This window comes from Vipera ursinii (assembly GCF_947247035.1).
Source record: "Vipera ursinii genome assembly, chromosome: 7".
Taxonomy (NCBI): domain Eukaryota; kingdom Metazoa; phylum Chordata; class Lepidosauria; order Squamata; family Viperidae; genus Vipera; species Vipera ursinii.
The window spans coordinates 44,100,159-44,117,476 of record NC_139521.1 but is presented as its reverse complement, the minus strand read 5'-3'; the positions used below and the strand labels follow the sequence as shown (position 1 = coordinate 44,117,476).

The window sequence follows — 17,318 nt, the reverse complement described above, 5'->3', positions numbered from 1 at the left end:
TCATGTTGTCTTGGACAAGCTGATACACATTCTTATTGGGCTGGCTCTCTTCCTGCCTCCTGTGGAGCAGGAACCCCGCCCAATAAGCTCATCAGCTTCTCGGTGGACAGTGTGAGTTACATACACACACACACACACAGAGAGAGAGAGAGAGAGAGAGAGAGAGAGAGAGAGAGAGAGAGAGAGAGAGAGAGAGAGAAGTGAAGTGCAAGTGCCTCTCTCTGTCTCTGTCTCTCTCTCTCTCTGCAAACTGGGAGCCGTAGGAGAAGGCTGAAAGAGCCACATGCAGCTCCAGAACCACGGGTTGCCAACCCGTGGTCTAGGACAAAACCTGTATTTTGAGAAAAATAGCCTTCACAATTATTACACTTATTGCAAACAGTATAACTTAAATTATGTATATTTCTTCTGTACATAATCTATTACTCATTAATCTGAAAAGCATTCACTTTTATCATGGAGATCCAAAGAAAATGAAAAATGAATAGCAATAAAGCAGATGGGGGGAGAAAGAGGAGAAGGATTTAAGTCATAAAAATGCAGTGATAGGCCAATATATATGTTTTGTGTAAACATCTATTCATAGGCAGATGTGTATTTTTTATATATGAGTAATTTGCCTGATATTCCATTCCTTCCTCAGTCATATTAATTTTCTTTTAAATGGGAACAACCATTCCTACCAAAGAGATTTTAGCCGATTATTTCCCTACAGTTACATTGTTGTTTCCTATAATGATACTAAAGATCTAATTGAGAGACATTTGGAGAGAGCGAAATATGGAAGAGAGGGATTTTACATTTTTTTCAGATAGGCACCAATCTTTTTCAAGGATTGATTTTATACTAATTACCAATGATTTTTTTCCCTAGGGTGAAGAAAATTAAGATATGCCCAAGAACATTAACAGATCATAGTCCAGTGTGGATGGAACTGGTTCAAGAGAAAAGGGATAGAAGATCTTAGAGATTAAATGAAAAATTGTTTAGATATGAGGAAATTGTGAATGAATGTAGAAAACAAATGAGAGAATTTTTTGTAATGAATATGCATAAGGGTACCTCGATTGAAATGGTTTGGGATGGAAGTAAAGCTTATATGAGAGGAGTCCTAATACATCTGAATAACAACTATAGACTAAAAAGGAACAAAAGTGAAAGGAGTTAGAAGAGGAAATAAAGATGAAGGAGAGGTTACTTATCTTGAACCCAGCTGATAAGAAAGTGAAAGAAACAATTAACTTATTGAAAGGGCAGTTTAATATGTTGATAGCAGACCAGGTGGCAACCAACATAGATACACTAAACATAATACTTTTTATAATGCTAATAAGCCAGGTAGATGGTTAGCTTACTTGTTAAGGAAAAAAGAAAAGTCTTGGATGATAGAGAAAATAGAATATAAAGGTAAAAAGGTTTGTCAACAAGATATTATCAGAAAGGTATTTTCAGAATTTTATTCTAAATTATATGCAAGTGATACAATTCAAATTATAGATATAGATAAACATTTACAAGAGGTGAATATTCCTAAGGTTACTCAAGAGCAGTGGGATGGAATGAATCAGTTAATAACTTCTGAAGAGATTGTTTTAGCAATTAAACAGTTGAAATTGGGTAAATCACCAGGGACAGATGGATTGACAGCTAGTTATTATAAAAATTTGTAGTCAGAAATGGTGGAGCCTTTGAAGGACTTATTTAGAACAATTCAACTTGGGGGAGTAGTACCCCCATCCTGGAGAACAGCTTTCATAACATTGATTCCAAAGGAGGATCAAGATCTTAGTCAACCAAAGAATTATAGACCAATATCTCTTTTAAACACTGATTATAAGATATTTGCTAAAGTATTGGCAAATAGAATAATGAATATAATGCAACAAGTGATACATAATGATCAGTCGGGGTTTATAACTGGTAGACAAATGAAGTACAATGTAAGACAAATTGTTAATTTATTGGAATATTTGGAAAGAAACAAACAAGTCTCTGCTGCATTGATATTTTTAGATGCAGTGAAGGCTTTTGATCAATTGATTTGGCAATTTTTATTGAAAGTAATAAAAAAGATGGAATTTGGAGATTATTTTTACAGGCTATTAAAGCAATATATCAAAAGTAAATGGCACAAATAATTGTTAAAGGTAATTTAACAGAAATTTGTAAAATTGAAAAAGGAACAAGGCAAGGATGCCCTTTATCACCATTGTTGTTTGTTCTAACACTGGAAATATTATTGATTAAAATACGTGAATCAAATAAGATAAAGGGAATTAAAATTAGGCATCAAGATTATAGATTGAGAGTGTTTGCAGATGACTTGGTTGTTCCTTTAACTCAACCTACTCAATCGGTTTTAGAATTATTGGATGTGATAATACAATATGGACAAGTTTCTGGATTTAAAGTTAATAAGCAAAAAACTAAAATATTAAAAAAATATGACTATAAAACAAAGAGAAGCATTAGAAAAATCAACAGGATTTAAAATAGTAAAAAAGGTTAAATACTTGGGGGTATATATCACAGCATCGAATGTGAAATTATATAAAAACAATTATGAATTGTTATGGCAAAAAGTACAAAAGGAGATTGATGGAAAAAATTACAATTGTCTTGGTTGGGGAGAATAGCAGCCTTGAAGATGAATGTCTTACCAACATTTTTATTTTTGTTCCAAATGATACCAATACTTAAGAAAGATGCAAATTTAAATGAGTGGCAAAAAGGTATTAATAAATTTATCTGGGCAGGGAAAAGATCGAGAGTAAAGCTTAAAATAATGCAAGATGCATGTGAGAGAGGGGGTTTGAAGATGCCCAATTTGAGATTATATTATGATGCAGTTGTGTTATCAACAATTAGTGATTGGTTCAATTTAATGGATGAAAGAATATTGAATATTGAGGGGTATGATTTATTGTATGGATGGCATGCGTATTTATTTTATGACAAAAAGGTGGAAAAAGTACCAATATATATTAAATAATAAAATACCTATATGGGCAATACCTAGACCAGGGGTCAGCAACCTGAAACAGTGAAAGAGCCACTCGGAACCGGTTCCCTCACAAAAGGAAAAACTGGGAGCCGCAAAAAATGTGTGCACATGTGCGTACATGCACGCATGCGCAGAACAGGGTTTGACTGAAGAGTGGAGCCAAGGCGAGATATGCACCTACCCTGCATATTTGAATTGATTTGTTGAACTTTTTTAGTCCCACTTTTTTTTTTTACTGCACGTGGCAGATGACTGGGAGCCACAGGAGATGGCTGAAAGAGCCGCATGCGGCTCCGGAGCCGCGGATTGCAGACCTGTGACCTAGACATGCAATAGGAAATATAAATGTGGAGCAAAAACAAGATGTGATTACTTATAAAGAACTTCTTAGGATGGAAGGGAATATTTTGAAACTGAAACCTTTAAATGTTTTAAAGGAAGAAAAGATAGTACAGACTTGGTTTCAGTTTATACAATTACAAGCTAGATGGAAAGAAGATCAGAAAATTGGTATAATAAAAGTTGATGAAAATTTGATAAAGCAAATTAGAGATCAAAGTCAATCGCATATAAAAAGGTTATATAATGCTCTTATAGAGATTGATTCAGAATCGGAGTTAGTTAAAGATTGTATGATAAAATGGGCTCAGAATATTCAAGAGCCCATAATGATGGATACTTGGGAAAAAAATTGGGTTAGAAATGTAAAATTTACACAAGCACAAAACCTAAGAGAGAATTTTTACAAGATGTTTTATAGATGGTATTTAGATCCTAAAAAGTTAGCATGTATGTATCCAAATCAACCACCTAGGAGTTGGAGATGTAGTAGTGAAGAGGCAACTTATTATCATATATGGTGGACATGTAAAAATGTTAAAGCCTTTTGGATAAAAATATGGTGGATTTTTCAGAAAGTTTTTAAGAAAAAAACAAGATTTACTCCGCAGCTATTCTTATTGGGGATTATTTCGGATTATACTGTTATAGAAACTAAATTAATGTTACACTTAATAACGGCAGCCAGACTGTTGGTGGCGCAACATTGGAAGAAAGAAGATTTACCTACAATAGAACAATGGATACTTAAAGTAGTGGACGTAGCTGAAATGGCAAAAGTTTCAGCATATTTGAAAGAACAGTCACAAGAAAAATATATTTTGGAATGGAAAAGATGGATTGATTATATTCAGAACAAATATGGGACTAAAAAGTTTCAAATAGCATCTGAATAATTCTTAATAATTATAGAAGTGTTATTATAATTACTTTAGTTTTGTTATATGGGAGTTAAAGGGTGGAAGGTTTGTTAACGTTGTAATAGATATTTAGCATATGTTTGCATAAGATTGCTATATGTAATACCCTGTATTCTGCTTTGGGAAGTCCGGGGGGGGGAGGAAAGGGGGGAAGGTTGATGGGGAGGGGGGTTTATTATTAAAATTTTGTAAAACTTTTCAATAAAAAAATACTCAAGATCCGTAGACAAGTAATTCCAAGGTATTGATGGTATATTCACAGCTTTATATAATTGAATACAGTTTTTTAATTATCAAGTATTTTAACATTATTGTGAATCAGGCTTTTTTTTTAGAAATGTCAGATCTACATTTTAGGACAACCTGATTACAACTGTAGAGCAGCAATACTTACAAATGTAAATAACGGAAGGTTTTTCCGATTCAGTGCAATTATAACTATTCTTGCTTATTAAAACTCTAGTACCTTAAGGGAGGAACATCTAGTTTCCTACATATTGTATTCTTTTTTCCCTTTTTAAAATATGCAATACTCTACTGCATTTCTAAAATGCTACAGATGCAAGCTACACTTAATGTAAACAATGCATGTTTGTTTCAAGATATGAACATACAAAATGAAAGAAAAAACTGCATTCTAACCACTATATTTTTAATTGAGGTTTCTAGTCCATTTTGCTGTCATTTATTGTAGAAGAAATTATTAGATACTACGCTTTTTTTAATGAAGTTTATTCATCCTCATTGTCTACAATATCCCATATTTACTTGCTTTTTATTTAGCATTCAAGAGCAAAGCAATTATGTCTTGATTTGAAGTGCTATCTTATCACATTTCAGCCCATCCTTCCAATTTATTAAGATTATAGAGTACTTAATTGCATTTGGCATAAAGATCTGCAATCCTTTCCAAGCCTGTATTGTTTAACTACATGATTAGCATATTCTTCACAGCAATGTCTAAGTCACCATTGAGTCATGTTATATAATAAATAGGCCACTTGTTATCTTTTTCATCTCAGACACTAGGGTCTCAATAACAATTAACTTGCCTTGTTATCATAATGTTTCATTTTGGCTTTTGTTATATTTCTTTATAAAAAGAGACTAACACAATAGCTTTCATTGTGAAATGGAGACACTTGATGTTTCTCGACTGCAGAATTGTAGAAAATGTGTCCTTAGCTTAAAAACAAGGAATAACCCAAATAAACACTTCCTCACTTAAAAAACTTGCTAGGCTAAAGCAACGTATTTAAACGTTTTGTATTCTCTTCCTTTATGTTTTTTTCTTATTTTTTTGTGAAGATATATAGATTCATGGCTATATAATTTATTGGAATATAATACAGTAACATGCCCTTCTTAGTACAGAGAGGTTTTTAATAAACCTAATATAAAAAAAATGAAATTGCTCCTGGAAAGCATGTAAAAATAGAAGTAGATAAATAGGTATCACACCAGTGGGAAAAACCTAGCAGCATTCTGTGTGAAAGCGGGAGCTGGTGCCAGACCTGCCCAGATGCAAGGTGAAGTTGGCACAAAAAAATCCGGATGACTCAACATCCCTCATATTCTGGTAGCCAGCTGGTACAAAGCTAGTTCATCCCCAGTGGTGTACTGTGGATATCACACATATGTGAACAAAATGAACTAGCAATCTTTGGCTGCCAGAACTACTTTGCAATAAAAAGCATTGAAGACTTCCCAGGCTATTTTATGCCACGCACTTTTAAAAAAATGCTCTTGCAAAAGGTGTTCCCTCCCAACTAGCTACAAAATGTATTACATAGTTAAATGTAGACTTTATCCATATACACTCTTAAACATGAAAATCTAAGTACCTACTTAGATTAACAAATGTCATACATTTCTGTACCAAGTGCAGATTTTTTTAAAAAAAATGTTATTTAATAATACCTTAAGAAGAGTTTTATTGGAATTATGTTGTTGTTTTTGCTGCTATTGAGTTAACATTTTACTGAAATTTGGTTTCTGTTATATTTAATGTAATTTTAAAAATAAAATTATGTTTTATTTCCTACAAAGTTGTGTTATATTTGCCTGTAAAATGATAATTACATAATTTCAAGTAAATTGTTTATGATATAAACATCTTTAGGTATAAAAGTAGGCAAGCAAATGGATTAATTTGATAAACAGATTCAACATTGCATGTATGCTGATTATTGTACATTTAAAGTGGTAAATGTACTATTCTATTTGGTAGACTTTGCAATGCAAGCCACAAGTTTTAGATACACAGAAACTGTTAATGACAGTTTGTACAAAATGTATATTGAGAGAAATAAATACAAAAAGTAAAGTACACTTATAGTACACCTACACACATACTGGAAACAGAGATGGATACAGGTCAAACTGAAATTAAGATAGAAAAAGTTAGCATGTAATATGTACAGTTGTCTCTTTTTATCATTGTCTTCTGTGTCATTGAAAAATAATTGAAAGTGTCAATTGGTCTAAGGTGTGGTATATGTTGAAAACCATGCAAAAGGGGCCTGCAGAAATTATTGAATTAGTGCACAGACTGTTTCTGGTCACAATTTGGGAAGATGAGTATTGCATTTAAAGTTCTAAAAACCATAAAAACAAGAGTGCCTTAATTTGCCATATAAATCTATTGGAGAAGTTCTTCTCTGTATGCTGGGTTTAGTGGAGAGTAAATTGCAGGGACTTGGAACACTGCACATTCTTAGCAATTTTCTAGGCTCTAGAACTCCCTAATTTAACTGTTATATTTTACATGAGTGTTTGTTTTCTCTCTCTCTCTCTCTCTCTCTCTCTCTCTCTTTCTCTCTCTCTTCATATGTGAGTACGTGTACATAAGAATATTACTGGCAAATTATGAAGTTGGAAAAGGAATTAAAATTATCTATTCCACCTTCGTTTTATCCTTAACAATAAGGAACAGATCATCTTATCCTATGACTATTTGATTCCATTGCCAGGCTGTTCTTAACTGTGCAGAAAGTTCTGCCAAGACGCAACATAATTTACTAGGACTGTGTAGTGCTTCAGGTTCTAGCAGTACACCATACAATGCAGGGATGCTCGCAAAGTTTAGGTCATATCTTGCCTCTTTCTCCAAGATCTGTGACTGCCCTCACAGCTGTAGTGTGTATGCAGGAAACTATTGTTATTTACAATAGTTTGTTTGCCACCAGGTGTTGTTTGTATTCATACACATGCTTTGAAGTATGTTTTTCCATTTGAATCTGAAGAACTGCCTTACAATCAACCTTCCTGTGAGTAGTGAACTAAGTGGTTTCGGAAATGAAAATATGCATTAATCTAAATATGCACAGTTCAGAACAAAATATTTTTGCCCTCTGTACAAAACTCCAGGTAGCTGAAAAATGCTATAATGTTCATTTTACCTCTCCATTTTATTACTTTCTTTTCTTGTCTAAATAAATTCAGGAAAATAAATAATAAATAAATAAACCTTCAGTCCCCAAAGAAACATATAAATATTGAAAGGATATGTCAATAGGTGGATCGATAACAGTGGTTCATTTTATTGCAAGTCACAGGAAGGACTTTTATTTACCCAAGGAACATGCCACTGAAAACAATATATTTGGACTGGGAAAATTGCTTTTCAATTTTTATAAGTTTTTTGGACACAGCAGAAAGATCTGGAACATATCATCTTCAATCCTTACATTATTTGTTAGACAGATGGAAATATGGTAACCGTGTGAGAATCTTTTAAGGTGCTTATCTAGAAACCAGAAGACTGAGTTCTAGTCTCACCTTAGGCATGAAAATAAATTGACTGGATGACTTTGGAGCACTTTCAGCCCAAATCACCTCACAGAGTTGTTGTGAGGTATACAGATAGTCCTTGATTTACAATCACAATTGAGTCTAAAATTTCCATTGTTAATCATGACAGTTGTTTTGCCGCATCTACAACCTTTCTAGTCACAGCTGTTAAGTGAATCACTGTACTTAAGTTAATAACACAATTGTTAAGTGAATCTGGCTTCCCCATTCACTCTGCTTGTCAGAAGGTCACAAAAGATGACTACATGACCCAGGCCACTGCAACCATCATAAATACATGTATCTGGATTTTGATCACATCACCACGATATTGCTGCAATGGTCATAAATGTGTAAAATAGTCAAGGTTGACTCAGGCTCAAGGTTGACTCAGCCTTCTATCCTTCTGAGGTAGGTAAAATGAGGACCCAGATTGTTGGGGGCAATAAGCTGACTTTGTAATAATGCCACTTGGGGTGTGTGTGAAAGCCCTAACAAGCAGGCATATACATAGAATGAAGGCTACTGCTAAGCTTGTAAGCCGCCCTGAGTCTTCGGAGAAGGGCGGGATATAAATGGAATTAAAATAAAATAAATAAATAAAAATATTTTTTTCAGTTCCAGTTATAACTTTGAACAATCACTAAACGAATGGTTGCAGGTCAAGGACTACCTGTATAGGAGGAAGGGATATTTGTAAATTCCTCCTTGTATATCAAAAAAATTAAAACATTAAAAATGATAAATAATGCTAAATATGATATCTATTCATGTTTATTACATAATGCTACTTTAATTTTCATTAAAAATTCTTTGGTTGCTAATTATGTTCTACTTTCTACTTTGACACAGCTCATTTTGCTTACTTGTATGTATATTTATGTCTACAATAGGTGGCAGCACTTGCCAACCATAACCAATTAAAAAGCTAATCAGAGTGACTGCTTGGATGGGAAATCATCAAGAAGTCCATGGCTAAACTAGGAAGCAACAAATAAAATATTCTGGGATGTTTAGCAAATCACTTTTCCACTGTTACCAAGAAGATCACATGGATGAGATTTATCAGAAGCTGAGTGAGATCTGAAAGGCCTTTTACCTTTGTGTGTATACATATACACGTTTACTTTTTTCATGCTTTTTAAATTTTTACTTTAATACTTTTTCATTTGTTTTAGTATCTTCTACGGCAATCTCTTTCATATTTTTTTCTGTTTCAATATGCTTGTGAAGTCCACATTCACTGCTTCTAATTTCCTAAATGATAATAGCATGAATTATCAAGGATTTGAGTTTGGTCATTACACAGAATTAGATGAAAGAATCATATTACTAATTTAGTATTGCCTGTTCTTATTGGACAAACTCTTCAAGCATTTCCCATTTTCTATTATTTGAACATTAAAAAAGAAAATGAATTGGATATGGCCTTTCTGATTTAAAGTTTGCCCTCCAGCCAGAATTAAATCACTCTATAATTATACTATGTAGTATAGTTGTCAGATTTTTTGTATAATTATATATGATTTATTTTTTAAAAAATGAAAAAAGATTATTCTTTGTTTTCAAAGCACATTTTGAATTATATATCATAAATGTATTTATTCATTGCCCTTTCAAATTAATATTGTATTTTTATTCATATCCAGTGGCTGATAGGAAGAAGTGAGCTTCTTAGAAGTCTAGTGAAATTTTCTACTCTTCATACAGTTCCTTCTACTGAAGAGTGAAAGTACTTGAAACAAAGTCTTCTTAATTCAAAAAAGTTGTTTTGGCTCCATGGACCTTGGGATAGGAGTGTCAAAATTGAAGTAAAAATGTAAACAGACTGAAATATAGATATTGTTATGCAACAGACTGATAAGGGACTAAAAATAAAAGGACAATAGAAAGTGTTTCTATATCTTCCATTCTTCACAAAGTTGAAAGGTCAAAGAAGTTGATGTTCAGAGGAATCAATCAACAATGCTAACAATGTTCAGAGGAATCAATCAATAGTGCTAACAATTAAATGTAGTATTTATGAAAGTTATTAAATGACTCACAAATGTACAAATAATCATATATAATTTTTTATTTATTTAAAATTTCTGCTGCTTTAGAGCTTAGGAGATGACATTCTTATGACAATAGGAATGGTAGAACCAAGCTAACTTGATTAATATTGGAAAATCTAAGTAGTTCTGTTCAGTACTTGGAAGACCACCAATAATCAGAATTTTAATCTAAACTGGAAGATAAAAAAAATCCCAATGAAAGAAAATGGCAGTCCAAGTCCATTTGGTGAAGAAATCTATATGGATGTATCCTTGTAGTCACTGGAAGTGGAAATTTATGGGGAGGCTTATACTTCTGATAATATTCCAATAATATTCTTAATTGGTAAAAAATGAAATAATACAGTTCAATAAAAAACATAAATCTGAGACAGAAAATTCCCTCATCCATTAAAATAATCCTTGTAAACTTATCTGGAAATAAGCACTGTTCATTTTCAGTTCCCTGTACAACCCAAACATTGCCCTAAGCTATTTGTATGTCTGTACAAGGTCTCTCTGACTGCCTCTGGTAGATGAGTTAATGTTACTTTTTTTATTTTGTCAGGTTTTATAGTGATTTTAACTAAAAGATATATATATATATATTATTACTGAAACATTCTGCTAATTATTTTTCAATGACTTCACAAAACAAAGCATTACAATTACAGTATGCAATTATCATTTTATAAATAGCATGGGTAATTTTTAAAAAATGCTTTTTCTTGATTATTTATTAATTAGGAAGATTTTTGAATTTTGTCAGGTTACATATGATTGATTGTAATTAAGAAGTATGTTTCAGAATTTTATTATAGATAATTTTGGTTTTTTCCAATAGTTAAGAAGAAATTTATTTTGGAAATAATGATAGTCTTGCACTTTAGATTCAGTAAATTCATTCTAAAAACAAAATTTTATTGTGGTTAAATTAGTGCCATAGATCAGTAAGAGCACCAGTAAGAAGTAAATATAGGGTAAATATGAAATGAATTATGTCACTTCTGCAAGATCACATTACTTCCCATTAAAATTATATGAAACATATAACATCCTTGTACTACATCTGTTACTTCATTTGACTAAAAAGGGCTCCTTTTTTGAATATGATCTTAATAACATCCTTGCTGCCTTATTTGTAAAAATATGCAAGTCTATATAGTGTGGGCAAATCTGAAATCAGCTCTTTAGACAGGCACCAAGTCATCAAATTTATATACAGATCACCTGCTAATGTGACTCATCTCACAATTTTAGTATATAGATAAACCTTGTTTAATATCATCATCATCAAGTTGGAAGGGACCTTGGAGGTCATCTAGTCCAACCCCCTGCTCAGGCAAGAAAACCTATACCATTTCAGAAAAATGGCTGTCCAGTTTCTTTTTAAAAAACTTCCAGTATTGGAGCATTCACCACTTCTGGAGGGAGGTTGTTCCACTGATTAACTGTTCTAACTTGCTCAGACAGCAACTATTTACAGTTACAAAAAAGTAACTTTACAACAAATCCATTGTCTCTCTTCACTTCCTCCAGGATTAACCATCTCTCTCAAAAAAAGGAGCAGGTTGTATGAAAAAAAGGGGGAGAAATCTGTTGCTCTGAAGGTACTAATCTATCGGCAAAGTGATAACATCTGATAGAAATCCAAAATCACGACATAGAAGTTCTGTTTTGATACTGCAATATGCCTCCATGTGTATTTGTTTTAACATACCCAGATACACAAAAAATCTATTCTGTTTTTACTCAATTTGAAAACTCACATCATTTGTAATTTTTCTAATGCTCTAAGGGACACTTGTTGAGATGGGCAACTATAGAAATCAAGTCCAATAAATAAATAAATAAATAAATAAATAAATAAATAAATAAATAAATAAATAAATTATATATGCTGATGATTTTAAAGTATTTTGAGCTGCAGTATTTTCTGAGTTGATTTTAATTTAAAACATGAGCATTGCCTGGTGATTTTTCTTTTTCAAGTTGCAAATTGACTCAGCTTTTTCCCAAAATGTATTTACAACTGTTGGATGAATACCATTTGGTGTAAGCAATTTGTTTTTATTTACTGCATCAATCTATTCCAAAATTTTGTCACTTGACTTCTCAGATACATATTTTAACCTGTCACAAACTTATAAACTTACAAAATGTATTATTCTGTCATATTAGTTACTTTGGAATTTAATTTAATTATAAATTTCTTAACTCACCTTTTTCAGCATTAAAAACATAATTCCAAGAGAAACGTTCAATGTATATCTCAGTGCTAATCCAAATACCTTTTATTTATTTCTTCAATTCTTTAAATACTCCTAAAAACTAGTTGTAAACATTCATTTTTTGATAATAAATAGCTATACATTTTTCACCTAAACATAATTTTGAGTCCATTTTATTTTCTCCATTTACAGTATGTTACAAAGTTAATATTGCAATACTAAAATATATTCTGCCTATAATCTGTAGTTTTCTAAATATTTTCCATTTAACATTAAAACCAAAGCCAAGTACTTTCCATAGTAGGCATTGAGAAGAGGACAAAGAAAGGTATTTGCATTTGATTCCATCACTGACGCCAGAAAAAAAATATCACTTTTAAAACTATTGATATAAACATTTAGAGAGCTCTCTGTATTGTTAACTGGAAATTCTGAGATTGACTTCTTAGTGAAGCACAGAAAAGATTTCCTAATCATATCCAAGCCTCTAACTTATACAGATCATGTAAATCAAACAATTATCATTATTATTACCAACATCACCATTTTAAAGAAATAAATTCAGTAATTCCAAACCTTTTGGACAATTAAATGTTTATTAAGTCAAATTAAATATATTTATTACTTCCATTCCCTCCTCCTTTTTCTTAAAGAAAGAAATAACACATTAAGTGACCGATCTTCTTCAGTTTTACCAGTTCAATAGTATGGCTAATGTGCTGCCTACCCAGCGGATTCTACCTTTTGAGACTTTTCTTATTTAGCCTTTTTATTTAATTCAAAATGTAAATTTTAATGTTTTCTTAATCCTTTTTTGTATAATCTGACCCAGGAGAATGCTAAATGATTATGTTATAGACATTATTAGACGTTCTGCTAGTTACCACTTGTATAAAATTTTGCTGTTATCCTTAGGCAAAATAAAAGTAGGTTTTTTTATTTATCTGTCTGTCATCTGTCTACCTGCCTGCCTGCCTGCCTGCCTGCCTATCTGTTTTCAACCCTTTCTCCACAGTGTATTACTAAGGCATTGATTTCATCTCTTAAAATATACATTCTATAAAAATATCAGCTATGTAATTTGTAGGTTTAGTACTGAGTGCAAGAATCAAAACCATCTTCCACCCCACAAATATATGTGGGTTGCCATTAACTTGTAACAAAAGGGTTCATTTCAATTAGGAAACTAAATGCCAAATTCTAATGAAAATAAAGGTTTTGCAAATTCAGATTCTAGCTTGTCATTTTTGAAGCACTTTGTAAACAGAATAAAAACAAAGGAAGAAGATACGATAGATCTGAGTTTAGGTTGTGAATATTAGCATCCTGCTTCTAAAATAGTAGCTGTTGAATGAAATATGCTTGGGATGGATCTTGATGTGAGCAACAAGCTGTCAACTTCATCTATACACAAAATTTCAAATATACACCAGATAGTTGTTCAAGGGAATGTATGTTTTTTTTTAATATGAAGATCCAGTAACTTAGTATCTAAATCTGAACAGGAATGTAAAAATTGTCCATTCTCCCAAAGTATTCAATCTAAAAGAAAAACTATATTTCAAGATTGAATCCTTATTTTACAATGGGCTAATTTCAAGACAGAAATAAGGATGACTAAAAGAGATAAAAAGTACTCCAGTAGTAAATGTATTGTTTGAAATTGCTGATATCACCTCTGCTGTCTTTCAGACTTTAATTTCCTTCAAAAATCTTCCTGAAATAATAGTAGTAGTTGTGCTATTAAATCAATGTTTTGCTGATGAACGGTGCCTTCTTCTGTTCCAATGACATATATTTTAATAATCACTGAATACATTTCTATTGAAAGGAAAAATTCCAGTCTTGCAATGTAAAAATGGGTTTGATAAGCATAGAAATGTATCATCTTCATTCAACATATTTTACTTAGCTCATAATGCAAAGCATATAAAGAAATAACTTTTGCAAGCTACACAGCATCTTCTGTGTTGCCTCGATAAACATTGCCATATGGATGAAGGACATAAAAATTCGGAAAACATCAAAATAGAAAATTCAAATTCATTGAAGTATGATCAAGGGAACAAAAAATATAGTATGATTCCCTGTAAAATGTCCTCTAAACATTGCTCCATGGTACAAACAGTATGATGTTGAACAAATTTCAGTGAAGAGGCACCACAAACTGCTAGATAATATGCAGAAACTATGATGTTGCTAATTGCTTACTTAAGACCCTGTATAGTAGGGCAAAACTTCTAAAAAATAAGCTAGAGGGTGTTTTTTTTTAAAAAAAATCCTTCTTCAACAGTGTCCTAGAAGTGGAAAGCTTAAATGTCACAAATGTTTTTTTGGTTTTTTTTAAAAAAAAATCAATGCTATATGGAGAGTAATTGAAGAGAGTGAACACATTCAGAGGAATGTTTTTCTTCCTCCTGGGGTCTTTATCTATTCCTAGCAAGCATATTGGAAATGATGTTTTACTCCTACAAAAGGAACACTTTCTAGCATCCTTTTTGAACAGTACTTACTCAAATATGGTGGTTTGTAAGGCGCTCGTGTATTAGACAGCAGTCCATCCAGTTCCTTCCTCTCCAGGGTGCTGTGAAGGGCCTTCTCTTTGCCAAAGGTGGAGAAAGATCTCTCTGCCCCTGGCTGGGCTTCTGGTGCTTCAAACACTTCGGTGTCTGGAACAGAGTCCATTCCAGGTACATGAAGATTGCTGCGGTAATCCGCAGCCTGCCGTCCATCAGAAGGGACAAAAGAGGGCATCCAACATCGATCTGAGTGACCCAATGCTTTACATTCCTCTGTGCAATTAGAGAAGAGATCCATGCCTATAAGCAGGAGAGAGAAAAACTGCAGATATAACCTTTAGAGTCATCACCTGCTGAAAGCATGGTGATAAAAAAAAAAGATACTTTCTGTTCTATTATCATTTTACCACTAAAGAATTTGGTTATTAAATCTTCAAAGAAGCTTTATTGTTCAAAAAAGAAAAAAAAAGATAAGAAGTGCAAGAATGTTCCACAACTGGCCAAATAATCGTAAGATGACAACTGGGATCACTGTTATTAAAAAAAAAAAAGTCTTGTCACCTGCTTTGTCAAACCATCTACGGAGAAGTCCCACTTTCTGAATATGAAGGTGTCAGTTTAAAGGCCATCAATAGACTAAATAGACTTAATGTATATGCAAAGGTATAACATTGAAAAATACCGATGGTAGGGAGAAAAATGCTGAGAACGTTCCTGAAAATTTCAACAAATTAGGCCCCTCTGTTTTGTTTTGTTTTTTTAAAAAAAGAATATGCTCTTCAGACTTTCTTCCATTTAATCCCACTAGAGTCCAAATTCACATTAAAGCCTGTAAAAAGAAACTGCTAAAATTCATGGTAAGTCTAATGTGACATAGATCCAGCTTGTATGGCAGATGTGGGAATGCTTACTCTAGTAGTCTATAACAATATGAATCCCTGCCAAGAGAAAACAGTATGCTTATAAATCCTTTTAAATGTATTCATTTCTCAAACGATAAGAAACTTTTCACTATGTGTCTTATTTTTTTTTATTGAAAAGTTTCACAAAATTTTTTACAAAACATCCCCAAAACCCACCCACCCCAAACCCCCCCTCCCCCCCACTTCCCAGAGCTGAATACAGGGTCATAAATATAATAATCATATTCTAACTAAAATTATTCATTTTAAAATTAACCAAATTCATAATGTGCTTTAACTCCCCTTTAACATTGATACATTCAAATTATTAAAAACATAATAATAACTTAAACAAAAATATAATCAATACTAATATAATAATAACTTAAACAAAAATATAATCAATACTAATACTAAAGTTAATAAAAATCTAAAATCTACTCATAAGCTAAATAGAACTTTTTAGTCCCACATTTATTCTGAATATAATCTATCCATCTCCTCCAAACTGAAATATATCTTTCTTGCCCCTCTGTTTTTTTTTTTTTTAAAAAGAATATGCTCTTCAGACTTTCTTCCATTTAATCCCACTAGAGTCCAAATTCACATTAAAGCCTGTAAAAAGAAACTGCTAAAATTCATGGTAAGTCTAATGTGACATAGATCCAGCTTGTATGGCAGATGTGGGAATGCTTACTCTAGTAGTCTATAACAATATGAATCCCTGCCAAAAGAAAACAGTATGCTTATAAATCCTTTTAAATGTATTCATTTCTCAAACGATAAGAAACTTTTCACTATGTGTCTTATGATGGTATTTCAACAGGGTTTTTTTCATATTAAGCTGAATCACATTTCTTTAAAAAAATAGCAATGTACTTAAATGGAATAACCAATGGGACAATATTTATTTATTTAATTCCATTTATTAATATAAATTGTGATAATATTAATATGTATGTAATAAAGATTAAAGTAAAAAGTTATTTTACAGTGTTGCTCAGAAAAGAAGAGAAAAGCTATTTATGCCTGTCCAACAAACAAGGATATTCTCTTGCTGATATGGTTCAGCAATGATCATATTACAATCATTTTCATATACATACGTCACCCATCCCCTACACATTATAAGCCATTAACATAATAATGTGAATGTTAAACATTATTTGGTCAGAGCATCATCAAGTAAATGATAAATAACCAATTTTCAGAATTATTGGATTCACTGGCAGAATTCCAAATCAGCTGCTAAACTGTAGAACATAGAAAGTAGGAATTATTTGCTATAAAACATGTACCTCTTCTGTGTCAGTCCCCAAGAATAACATATGGAACCTAAAGATTATATTTTCAAAATTAGTAATGCCTGCTATTAGATAATACATCTACATGAATAGATAAACCATATGATAAAAAGTATCTAACCCCCTAAAGATAGGTTAGTATTCTCTTCTACTAATTTGCAGTTTAATTGGACTGATATTGGTAAAGGTCTTAGTATATTTTTTTACAAGAAATCCCACAGTTACCAGTAATTTTTTTAAGAAGGAAGGAAGGAAGGAAGGAAGGAAGGAA

General features: G+C 32.2%; 1 protein-coding gene across 2 annotated transcripts in view; it reads right to left on the bottom strand.

The window, feature by feature from the left end:
- The window catches only part of PCDH10 (protocadherin 10), a gene marked incomplete at both ends in the record, with an annotated part of 48,904 nt that overhangs the window by 18,126 nt on the left and 13,460 nt on the right, over nt 1-17,318 (bottom strand). The window contains one exon of one of the 2 annotated variants that reach the window (XM_083367221.1): nt 14,836-15,141. In XM_083367221.1, the coding sequence (XP_083223347.1) occupies nt 14,836-15,141 (306 nt within the window). Of the gene's footprint in view, nt 1-14,758; nt 15,142-17,318 lie in introns of those variants that run through there. The other variant, XM_083367220.1, reaches the window with a different exon arrangement.